The sequence below is a fragment of the Sinohyriopsis cumingii genome, chromosome 14, assembly GCF_028554795.1.
Source record: "Sinohyriopsis cumingii isolate HCF-2022 chromosome 14, ASM2855479v2, whole genome shotgun sequence".
Taxonomy (NCBI): Eukaryota; Metazoa; Mollusca; class Bivalvia; order Unionida; family Unionidae; genus Sinohyriopsis; species Sinohyriopsis cumingii.
In genome coordinates, this window is record NC_142974.1 from 110546756 (window position 1) to 110560125 (window position 13370).

A 13370-nucleotide genomic window follows, 5' to 3' on the forward strand; every position below is an offset into this window, starting at 1 on the left:
CAGCGTAGGGTACAGAGCAGCGGAAAGGTGTACTCTGATTGTGGTACTCTAAGTATGATCCGAGCAGCTGTGTTTTGAAATTTTTGAAGATTTGGAGTAGATATTGAGAAGAAACAATCAGAATTGAGTTACAATAGTCCGGTCTTGAAAGTACTAATGAACACACAAGTGTTTAAGTGGCATCAACTGAAAGATATTTGCCAATGGAGCTGATGCGTCTCAGCTCAAGATATGCAGCCTTGCATATGTTCATGACATGTTGGTACAATGTGAGAGTACGGTCCAGAGTAACATCTAGATTTCGTACTGGTTGTGTGATTTAAATGTTAGTGTTGCTGATATTTTATGTTTGAGGTAAAGGATGTGAATGAGAAAGTCTTTTTGTTGTAATCAGAAATGGCTTCAGGTTTATCATCATTCATCTGCAGCTTGTTACATGTCATCTATGATTTCACATCAGAAATGAACCTCTCTGCACCTTGGATGGTAACATCAACTTCAGTTTGGTGACTAGCTTTGTATATTTATGTGTCATCAAAGTACAATTGGTGAGACACTGGATGATGATCTATGACACTTGAGAGCGGTTGAGCGTAGAGAATGAAGATAACAGGTCCAAGTACATACACCTCTGGAACACCACAACTTATATCACTTTTGATGGAGGGTATTCCATTTGCAGACACAATTTGTGTCCTGTTTACCAAGTAGGACTTGAACCACATTAAGGCTGTATCATGAATGCAAAATAGATTCTGGAGACGGTGAGGTAATATATCATGGTCTATTATGTCAAATGATGCAGACACATCAAGGAGGGTAAGGACTGTAATATTTCCGCTATCCAAAGCAGACAGAATATCATTAACTATTTAGAATAGTTTCAGTACTGTGGCAAGGGCGACATGCAGATTGTACATTGCTAAAAGGACTGTTTGAATTCAAATGAGATACAAGCTGTAATAGAACAACCTTTTCTAGTGTTGGTTTCTTCAGCAGAGGCTTTACAATGGCATTTTTGAATACTAATGGGAATTCCTCTGATGACAGGTATTAATAACATCAGTTAGTGAAGGCAATAATGGATCTAAGCACTCAAGTAGCAGTGATGTTGGAATTGGATCAAGTTCACATAACTTTGTTGCACTTTTCATCAGGATTGTACGTACGAAATCCATAGAGACAGGTTCAAATGCTGCTAATGGTTGCCGCTCAAAGTCTGTATCCCATCTGTATGGTGACGATGAGTCAATTGAAATTGTGGTGTCAGTCTTATCTCTAATGGTTTGTACTTTGTCACGGAAGAAATTTGCAAACATGTCCGGAAGCTCGTCCGGTGAGAAGGTAGCTGGAAGTGGTGTAGATTTGTTTCCTTGACATTAGCTTGTTAGTAATCTCGAAGAGCTCTTTGCAGCTGAAATTTTCCATGATCTTAGTAGTATAGTGGACTGATTACGCTGCATGGACTATACTTGTAACACTGTTCTTAGCGGCTTCATAGACATGCTTATGAATATTGAGTCTGATGGAAAGCCAAAGCCTTTCAGCTTTACGACAATATCTTTTAGCAGTGCGAAGCTGGTCCGTAACACTGTTATACCTTTGAGAACACGTTTTAATTGATACTCTGCACTTGGTAGCTGGTACATGTTTGTCGAGCAATGAACGCAGGCAGTTATCTAGTTGTTCTGCTGTAGGAGGTAAGCATGTTGTTAGGTTAGCTTGGATGTCATGCATTAGTTTGGTTCTATTTATCATACAGAGGTTTCTCTTAGTATCAGATAAAGGTGGAGGGTATGCGACTGATGGCATATAATGCAGAGGTGATCTGATGCAAGTTCATGGGATTCCAGGGAGGACCGTAAAATGTTATTATCAAGTCTATGACGAATCCATTCTAAAATGTGACCATGTTTATGGATGGGTTGGTTAACTGACTGTTTGAGGTTGACAACAATAATGGAATCTATGAGTTTTGATGTGTTTGGGTTTCCCAGACAGTACAAAGTGAAGGTTGAAATCTCCAAGAATAATCAGGTTGCCATCTATATACGACTTAAAACCATCCAAAACGTGAGGAAACAATTACAGTTTCTAGATTATTTGCAACGTTTAAGCAAATGAATAGGCTGTTTGATATCTTAAGATGAAGTCTTGTATCGGGCAGGGAACAAAACTAACACAAGATTACATGTAGAAGTTATATTCTACCAAGATGCAAGATTAAAACTATACATAGATCTTAACAACTTTCTGAGAAATGCAAGCGATAAATTTGTTTATTAAAATGAAAGATTTGTATTCGAAAAACAGAAGGAAAATTGAACAAAGAGAAAGAATCCAAAACTATTGCACACTTCATAATTATTTTTAATTTGCTCTTAAATCTTCCCGTATGTTCTCTCTAAAGTGTGAATGCGTTTCATCATGTTTGCTTTCACGAAATGTTAGTATTAAGATGCCTATAACACAGGTTGATATGATCACCTTTGCAATGTACAATTGATATATGGCAGTAATTAAATCATATAGTGTCTGACAGTATTATGGAATTAGATTGATTGACCATTCTTACATTCATACATTGTAAGAAACTAAAATAAAACTTTGCAAATTACCTTGATGTAACATACATATTATTTGACTATATTTTATCTACAAAAAGTTTGAGAATATTATTCATGGACGTTTGGTCACTTGGCTCAACGGTAATAATTATAATTTATGTAGTCCACATCACCATGGTTACCAGAAGGGATTAAGCTGCATAGCAGCAAATATTTCACTGCTGAAAATGAGTCAAAGATTAGGTCAATATGTGTTCGTGAGTTTAACGCTTTTCGTGATACAAAATAAGGTATTCGGTATCGTGTAGCACAAACGGTTTCTTTTTAAACTATTCGCTCTGGGAATTATGGGTAAACCCCTTTTGATAGTTTTAATCATGTACACCAATTCATAGAGCAAGGTCCTTGTCAATGGCCACTATTCGAATTTGTCGATTCGGCGAATGAGACAATAATGCTTTTTGTCAACCTTGATATATACAATATTAATAAATGCTCCAGTTATATAGTAGTTGATATAGAACAAATACTTTTACACATCATAGCAAAGTCGTAAAAGCCGATAGATAGAGCATACGCCTAAAGTAACAAGTGGCGTTTTGAACATAGTGATATAAATTAAGCGTTGTTATGTCCAGTCCTCAATACAAGAATTATATCAATATCAAATATTGTCTTCGGTTTTATGTTTCCTCATGCTTGCCGGTTGCTGATTCTGTAACACACCTATGACAACGGATTAACTAAAAGGTTACGTTGCATAACGCTATAGGCTAAGCATGCAAGGATGGGAAACTTCTTTACACAGTGATATTGGTATTAAACCAAATGGTGTAAGCCATATGCTTGCTGTGAATGTGCTCAAAAAAGTAATAGTTTGCTTGACTGGTTTATGCAGCCAAATTATGGTGTAATGTTACACAAATCGACCTCTCGTCATTTAATATAACTATGCGTCTTTTCCTAAGCATTTACGTAGTTTCACAAAACATAAAGGATCAGACATTCTTCTTGGAATTTCCAGGTTTGATATTGCGCAATGTGCAATTGATAGGATAAAATTAATGTTATTACATTGATTCTGTTTGATTCGTAAAAATGTACATACCATACAACTATTTCACGCTCCTTCATTTCACGTTACTGTGAGAATGTGCAAGTCAAGCTACAGGTTAATAATAAAGATGAAATGGAACATTAAAAAATTGTATTTGCATCAGTATATAACTGATTATACGCAGCATTCCGAAACGACCGATAAACAAAACTACAACAGAAATAGTAGGTCTAAAACCGCTGGTTATAATAGCAGAGTACAAATGTCTAACCAGTCAGATTTTGACAGATTCTCGTAAATACATGAATCCTTGAGACATTCCTCAGTATGGCAGACAGATAAAATAAAACATCAAACTATTTATTTATATAACTAGACTATGGACCGCTGTTATCTTAAGTGCAGCTTGATATGTGTACTAGGTGTGGGAATGTTTATGAAGATCTGATACGACATATTTGTGTTTCACGTCCTTCTTATACGTCGATTTTTAAGAAATTATTTCTGGTATGTCCTGACGGATAAGGTTTCACTGAACCTACATGTTATGTTATTTATCTCACAAAATGGGCTGCAACTGCAAAATCTCCAAACAATAGGTTACAAGGGCTGTACTTGACAAAGAAATGTCAAGGTATTTATCCGGTATCTATCATACCTGATGATGCAATGTTCAGCTTTATTCTGCAAACAAATGTTTTGTAGGTTGCTGCATCTACACATCAAGAACAACTTAATGATGGATATAATATAAGAGTTGTATTCTATTTATTTTATTTTCTAGCATAGACTTGAAAAAAAAATGTCTGATGATGTTATGTTGGTCGTATTGTTCATATTTTCAATGTTATGGAATGCAGTTGTATATTACGGTCGCTTCTCCGGCTTATGTTTGTATTTTTTCTGCATGATTCCAGAGTGAATATAGTATATACATCTGTCATTATTTCTATATAACAGCTTGTGTTTGCATCCGTATGTTTATTTATTAATTTCCTTAAGCTACGTTGTATGATTCTACAAAGAAAAAAAGAATAATTATATATAAAGGTATGCCTGTTATAAAGTTGCATTGCGTCTTATCTCAGCAAACACAAAGGTTTGTAAGTCGCAAAAATTATTTTAATCTTTTAACCTAAATAATTTAGATTTTCCTGTCAATAACATTTTCCTGATTGATGAAAGCCGCGATTCAGATGTATGCATTCTAAAGCTATTTTGTGTCTGTCTAAAGACATGCTTTTATTACAACTAGTTTATGCAAAAATTGAACAAAAATGTCTGACGATATTTAATAAGCGTAGAAAACTATCAGAACTAAGGAGAAAACGTTACTTTGAATATCCCAGTTAAAATACTTAAGGTCTTATACTGTACACTATCAACATAATTGTCGTTAATTTAAATGCTTAAATGTCTAACTTTGAATCAAAACGAAATAAAACCTAATCATACTGGTCTGCATGTAAGTTTCATCCAGCGATGCTTGTTCAAGAGCTGAACCATGATTTGCTGCATATGCTGTCTTTAAAATCAAAACAACGCTATAACGTTCATATATATATATATATATATATATATATATATATATATATATATATATATATATATATATATATATATATATAAAGAGAGAGAGAGAGGGACAGACAGTGAGAGCGAGAGGGAGAGTTTGGTGGGGTGGAGAGAGAGATTACCTTTCAAGAGGTGAAATCAGCATAATATAAATTGGAAATAAGTCTGAAGACTGCCAGATAAAATGGAATTCATATTTTAAATTGGAATATTTCTGGTCATGTCTCATCCTATTAATATTGGTCGTGGGCATTACCATGTACCGTTTATCATAATCTTTTCATTACAAAGCCAAGTACATAAGGCAATATGATATGAAGGGTACATCTTCCCTAATCCAATGAGTGATACGATTCGTCATGTTTTTTCTCGGTACTCAAAGAGCTTCAGTATCAGCAAGACTAACGGTTCCAACTACAGCAATAACGAGCTATGTTTAAGAGACTAATGAGTGTGGAGAACATGTGGAATAGTGGTACAATGGATGATAATCATTGGTTTCATGCATTAAACACATTGCTAACATCTCCGTTTTCGAAACTGAAAAGTGTTGCTTCATTTTATATTCCTATGTGTTATGTTTTATTTTTCAAATTATCATGCGAAGGTATGCATATTTTTGGCATCGGCAGATTCTTATAGGCTCCTCATTGTACAAAGAACTTAGTTTGTTATATTCTTTCTATCTAGATGTGTTCCATTCGTCGTCATAGTAACGGTTACAGTCTTGGATGTGCAAACAAAGAGGTAGTGTATCTATGGCTTGAATATGACTTTGTATACAGACTGACAGAGATCAAAATGTAATGTGTTAAATAGTATTGTCTGCTATATATATTAAAATGTATTTTCTGCATTGTATTACATTTTAGTATGTGCAATGTGTCCGTATTATTGTAAACACAAGTTGCTGATATACATATTTGTTGCCAGTAGAAAACAAACCAAAATAATAATACATGTTTAATTACTGTATTTAGTCAATACTATTCAAAGACGGTAGCTTACATTAATTATCTAATATTCGTGCTTTACTGCAAATGTTGTATTTACTATCCGCTGCAACGTTTGTCCGACGCATTGATAGATGAACCTTAAATTAGATTAATATATGATTTGTTTTTAGTAAATCAAGTTTTGCTGACGAGGTAAGACAATAAATGCCTACAAATATCCCCATTGAAAGTTTCACGGACCACGGTATTACAAACTAAACGAACTGACTCTGTAGTATATTCATACCTATATCTACAAGACATCGATATTGGGTTGAATAATCATATAACATGAACTCTAATTTGAAAGTTAACTAGATTTAACGTTGAGTGCCAATAAATATCGTTTACAATGGATATGAATTTCAGATTTGCCGGCTGCTGATGAGCATACCCAACGTACCAGATACATGTTGCGATTCAGATCTATGCAATGTTATTCCGCGTTTCGAGAATATTTTCAATGGAAATGGTACGTACTACTTGTTTAGACAGACGGATGCATAAATACAATGTCAGATATGAATATGCAGATATAGTTTAGATGTGAACGTGGTCATCAAGATAGCGTAGGTCTAAAATAGTTATATATAGTTGTAGATTACTATACTGTGATGTTATTGACAAATTTATGTGTATGAGTAACTCGTGGAAAACTAATAAAATGCAGCACAGACAATCAAGTGTGATACAGGAGCTTAGTGGACTATAGCCCAGCGTTTTTGACGATGAAGTCATGTAGACAGAATCGGACGTATAAATGGTCTTTGAGTCCAAATTTTACGTTTTTAATTTCGTCATTTTTTTCCAAAGCTAATTTTGCCTATACACAGAGTAAAGAGTGAGCATGTTGGGGAAAATATGTTCTGTGTACATGCATTAGTGTTCATGTAAATATATCAATGTTGTAAAACTAAAACTTGATATGATGTGAAGAAACCGTTGTATGTTTTAGATGTGTTACTATATGCATTACATTTTTATGATACGATGCGAACATATCATTATGTTGATGATGTTCATACAATTGAACGATTAATCAACATCGAAATGTATTGAAAAACCCTGTGAATGGTCCGTTTAGTAGAACGCGTGTTAGATAAAATTAGCTCAGTTTGTCTTAGACACACTTATATTGAAAATAGTGTAGATAACGTTCACTTCAAATCGGACCTCCAAATCATTAGGCTTGGTATTCGTTGAAACAATTCAATTTGGAAGAAAAAAATGTGAAATCTGATGTTGCGCGGTTCGTAGCTACTAGATCTAGTCGATATTGAGAGGGTTTTAGTGTGGTTGCAATGAAGGACATGGCTTGCTAGCGTGTGTGTGTGTCTGTGTGTGTGTTCGTGCGTGTGTGAGTAACGTAGATGATAAAAGTGGAGCCCCTCTCGTGTTTCGCCCAAACTCGTCTTGATTTTTCCTGTATGCTGACGCTGAATCGCGCTTCTGAGACTGACTGACAATAGACAATGAGCCAGTAAGGATCTCTAACCCCTATCATAACGTAGGGACGCGCTGATAGATAGGGCAGTAATAATTAGAAGATATTGCTTTGATTTGGCAACATACCAAGAAATACCAGTTAGGAGAGGTTAGATTTTTAATTGTTCACTGAATAGAAACAATGGTTGATATCTTTTTTTAAAATATGGCAGATCTGTGAATTAGATTCCAAAATCAAAAATCATATTGGAGGACAAAGGAAAATTTGTACTATACATTATATGTGGAGTGTAACAAGTGAGACAAAATGTTTTCATTACTACAGATTGCGTATAAAATGGGCATTAATTCCTCTTTCGGTGGCTTAGTAGTTTGTATACTGATTTGGTCTAAGTTTCAAGTCTCGAACGTGGAAAATCTGTGTTGACTTGTATATGACTCATTACCAATTTAGCCTCCATGCGGGTACATTCCACTCAGCTATTTAAGTGATTGTGTGGTAACAGACATATTGACAAGCAAATGGTATAAACAGTGGGGTATCGACATACGTTGCAAATTTACTGACTACATCCAAATTGTTTACTCGTTTGTGCATTTTATTTTTTTACATGTATCTACCCATGTAACATGAAATAAAGCAAGAAAAGAAATACTCTGCACCACTTTGCAAGAAGGGGTATATGAAAATATAACTATTCGAACAGGTTATCCGAGTCTTCGTTTGAAAATGAAGCATGATGAACGGAGATATTTCATTTAATTTCGTATGCTTCCAATACGAAGTTATATAGAGTATACTTCTTCAGGTTATGATTTCAGTATCAATAGTGCTATCATGACCCACCCCATTCTTGTATGCCTCAGTTTTCAATATTAAGACTCGGTAACATTTGTTTTCATTTATATCAGAGACTGTAGTGTAAACGGGAAACTCTGAGGACAATTTCTCGGCACTACTTAATGTACATGTCATGTGTCATGTGTTTGGAAAGACTATTTTTACCTGTATTGGAACTAATAATCAGTACATATGTACTAACTGATGACCAGCTTTCTTTTACTACTTGGTCATCAATAAGCGTTTAATTAACTATCCTATATAATTATCTATATAACATTAATATATGTTGCCTTTGCATACCCTAAAATAATATTTTGATTTCATATCTTGAGATGAACGTGGACATTTTCTCTTCAATGGACTGTATATCAAATGCTGGGAAACTGTAATACATCATAATTAATAATTAATAAGCAATACATTATTTTCATATTTCAATTTATTTACAGTGACAGAAGATGTACAATGCCCGAACTATCTGAGTAAGTGTTTTGTATAAATTAGTCAGATTCTCAAAACTTGAAAAAACGTTTTGATATACCAGATGGAACCTGAAGAAAAGTCACATATACCCGTATAAAATAATGACAGGTTAATGTAAATTTTATTAAAAACGTTAAAATGAGTTTGTTCTTTAAAACAGTTACTAATTATAAAAAATTAAATATTTTAATCTATTTTATTTGGCCCAAAACTTCAACTAAACTTTTACAAATTTAGCGATAACACGTGTTATATTCACATATTTAATCCTATACACTTGACTTACCAAAATATAGTTCGTCATACATAAATAAAAAGCACGTGCTTATGAGGATGGGATAATTGTTGTTATGCTGCGAATATAATGCGGGAGATTACAGCTACAAAGACTGTGATGACATCTTCCTTGCGAATACATACATGTATTCGTATTCACCTCTAACCGCACTTTAGAGCATGTCACCTTCAATTTGACATCACATTAATGGTTGCGAACTAACTCTTATACCACATTAGGGCTTGGAACCGAACTATCTGATCTGATTAAAGTATGGTAACACTGTGCCTAGAATATTTGCAATGACCTATGACATAAGTAAAACCTTTGTAATTTGTTTCTAATTTACATTTTTCCTTAATATTAAATTTTGAACCAAAACACTGCTGTTCTGAAGGTGAGGATTTGTTGTGTCTGACACGACTCGTCACCTGATTACGGAAAAGTGTAATGGTTGTTGTAGTTTCCAACGTTCAACCAGCAAGAATCTTGCTCCGATAGCGTCAATAACAGACTTGATTTTATCGTGAATTTTGATCACCGACGATATACTTCAGCCGTAGCGATACTAACCTCATCGTTGCTAGCTACAGACGATAATCGGCTGCGCTCCTTCATTAATTGTGACTATCAAAGCATCGAGTTTTATGAGTACGCGTGAACACGAACGTGTCATTTATGATTACATGCAACGACCTCCTATTTGTCAATCATTATGCCTGTTTCATCGATCGATCAATATCTCTGCTTGAGAAAGAAACCTTTATACAAGCAGCATGAAGGAGTTTTATACAAACATGTACCTAAGGTCTTGAAATAATCTCGGAAGTAGTTGTAGAAATACACATTCATAAAAGAAATTTAGAATATAGTTATGAAGTTATGAAGTATATTTGTGGTTTCTGTCTTGACTTGCTAGAAAAGGCTGACGATATTCCGATTCGTGGCCTCTGTTGATAAAGGAGTGAAGCAGATGAACTATTCTCGGATCAATTTTCAATCTCATTTTCCTGCCTTAAAAATAAATATCACAGGGTATAATCTCTTTCCAAACATACCGTTAACTGCTGTCATTGTAGATTTACTTAACGTATTTACCATATGAATTGCGTAAATGTCAGAAGCAGCAATTGTTTCTGACAGCTGTTTTTCTAATACTTAACAAAAGCAATATCTTTTATGAACAGCCTTCAAATTAATAAATTCCAATCAGTCTTCTCTGTGTATGGAGGTAGAACGCTTATAAAGGCAGTGGGTAAGGTTTGGAAATTATATGACAAGTGTACATATAACATACATTTTAGCGCATTATGTTTTCTTTTTAATTTAGAACATATCTTATATCATTGAGAAACTGTATATAATATTCATCAAAAAATATAATAATAAGAATTCACACACAATAATCCATATTTATCCTTAATTGAAAGAAGTAATTTGAAAAGATTGACGTGTATATCTCATTATATCACATTGATCAATATATGTACTATTATTTCTGGTATGGTATCATTAAAACGTGTGTGGAAGAGATTATTCCGGATAAATATAAACATTTAAAATGAAAGTAAATATACAGTAGCTTAGCATTAAAGTGGCTGAATATTTCCATTATGATAGCTTCCGCGTATTTACAAGGTGACGAATGCAGGTGATAAGATGAATAGGTTTTGCTAGGGAACATTATTTAGTTGTCTACTGTTTAAAAATGAGAATATGTGTTATTGAATTAATCTAGTTATGTGTTCAATGATTGCAATATAAAAATGAGAGACACATTATATCACCACAGTGGCAGTACCACTATATCGCAATAGAGGGAAAACCACTTTGTAACTAATTTCTTATCCCACCTGGAAACAGTATCAGTCTTATGCGTTTTATTCAAACATCAATTGCCATATTTATGAAAATGCATTTTGACTTCTGTCTCTGTCTCTCTGTCTCTGTCTGTCTCTCTCTCTCTCTCTCTCTCAGGGCAACACGGATCTTTAAGAGTGTCAAGAATGAAGACCCTCTAAAATAATTCACATAACATAAGAAGAGGAGCTTCCTAGAATTGCTATAAACAAATTCCATGCAACATAATATTAACTTTCTTAGAAGTTGTCTTCCTCATAAATCATGTAAATTGTTAGTGACATCGCTTACATGACTTATTTCTATTCGATACGGTATGTCAGCTATCCAGAATCGTGTGCCTGTTGCACTTCACGATAAAGCAAAATCTTCCTTAAAGGTTCGATTTATATTATTGCAATCATAATCATGTCCTGATGCGATGGAGGAATCAGACATCGATGTGTATTTATTGCAAACCAAAATTATGTGACAACCGCAATTCCGCTAAAATTTCTGCCACGGAAATGGACTACAAACGTGCCAAGACCAGAACTAATTATTGTTTGAATGCAGAATATACAAAAGAGAAATATATATCCTTACAACAAATTCTCAATCATAAGATTACGATGTTTGTCGAATACAACCATTCCGGCATATATCTACGGTAGTTATTTCCATCCCATCCGTTATTATTTGAACCAATCAACGTAAGAACAATACTAACCAAAACCAGTTTTACAAACTAAACAATTCAAAGCAGCATTATATGTGCAAGCTATATTTAAATCAGCGTAATAACATTGCTCTAAAACTTGTGAATTTCTTTAGGGTTGAGAAGACAAATCCAGCTTTAGTATTTAAGCGTATATGATGAAAATAAAATCTCCATTTGATGAGTAAATAAAAGTATACATTTCACAGGTGATAAGGACACATGTAGTATAGTTACTTAAAGTCTCGTTGCCCGTAGCAATACAAAGTTTCAATTTTAGTCGTGAAATAATTCATCCTATCAATTCAAGAAAAGTATTCTCTATATACTATAAGTTTTTCTATATTTTGTTCTTTTTTTCACATGTCTCGTTCTGTGTGTTTTTTCCTCTCCATTTTTTCGCTTTCAGTTGCGTCTGTTTTATTTTTATGCGTTGAACTTATTTCTATTAAGAGAAACTAATAATTTGCACATTTGCACCATAGATATGACAGCAGCAAAATGGCAGCAGTTACATTATTTTTGATTGTAGTTGTAACTGGAACTGTGACGTTTGTCATAGTGGGTCTCGTCGCAATTACAGCAACAGTCCCTGCTTCAATCGGTAATAGTGTGTATCCATTTTGAAAGCAGGAACATTATATAAGTTCACTTTATTCTAATGGTGTCTAGTTCCAACAAACACAACGAGCAACCGTTCACCAACAACCAGAGCAAGCACCCGGTTATCAACAAGAATAACAAGCATCTGGTCACCAACAAGCACAACAATCACCCGGTCACCAACCTCCACAGCGACAACGCTATATGCTGTTAGAACCGCTCCATCAGCAGAACCAGTAACATCACGTAATGTCGATACACTTACGTACGAGTAATGAGAATTAAACCTCAAACGTTTAAAAAAAGAATGAATAATTTCTCAAGCAAACAGGATTATATTAAAACCTAAAGTATTAACGAGATAAAATCTTGAACTAATATTATAACAAACAATGTAGTAAACATCAGGTAGACAAGGTATTTCCATGAAGATCAAACATTGTTCCAGACTCTGATTAAGATAAACATGTTTACTTCCATTGAGAATGATCCTAATATTTAAACTATGCCCACACAGAACTATTAACGATGTATTATTTCCTTATAAAATACAAGTTACTAGTCAAGTACATAATGAATATGATTTTGAACAACATCATGCACGAAATATAATAATACATAACATATAGTCGTGAAGGAATAAAAAATACAACGGAAATATTCGTAGCAACTGTTTTCGTGGAACATGTATTTGAATCTCCTAAACAAACGCATATATTCCTTTCCTCAAGTGTATCAGTCTGTCTGTCGGTCCCGCTCTCGCTCTCTCTATCTATACATATGTATATAAAATATATAAAAAAAAATTTTATATTGTATTGTATGTATGTATGTATGTATATATATATATATATATATATATATATATATATATATATATATATATATATATATATATATATATATATATATAAGGTTTCATTTTAATCATATACTGAACGTAGATACATAAAACAATACAAGTTG

General features: G+C 33.9%; 1 protein-coding gene across 1 annotated transcript in view; it reads left to right on the forward strand.

Annotated features, from left to right (window-relative positions):
* Nucleotides 1-13370, forward strand: part of LOC149784597 (uncharacterized) — a 128244-nt gene that overhangs the window by 60496 nt on the left and 54378 nt on the right. The window contains exons 7-10 of the mRNA XM_089933297.1: nucleotides 5890-5946; nucleotides 6564-6666; nucleotides 8934-8966; nucleotides 12474-12650. Coding sequence (XP_089789423.1) covers nucleotides 5890-5946; nucleotides 6564-6666; nucleotides 8934-8966; nucleotides 12474-12650 — 370 coding nt within the window. The remainder of the gene's footprint in view (nucleotides 1-5889; nucleotides 5947-6563; nucleotides 6667-8933; nucleotides 8967-12473; nucleotides 12651-13370) is intronic.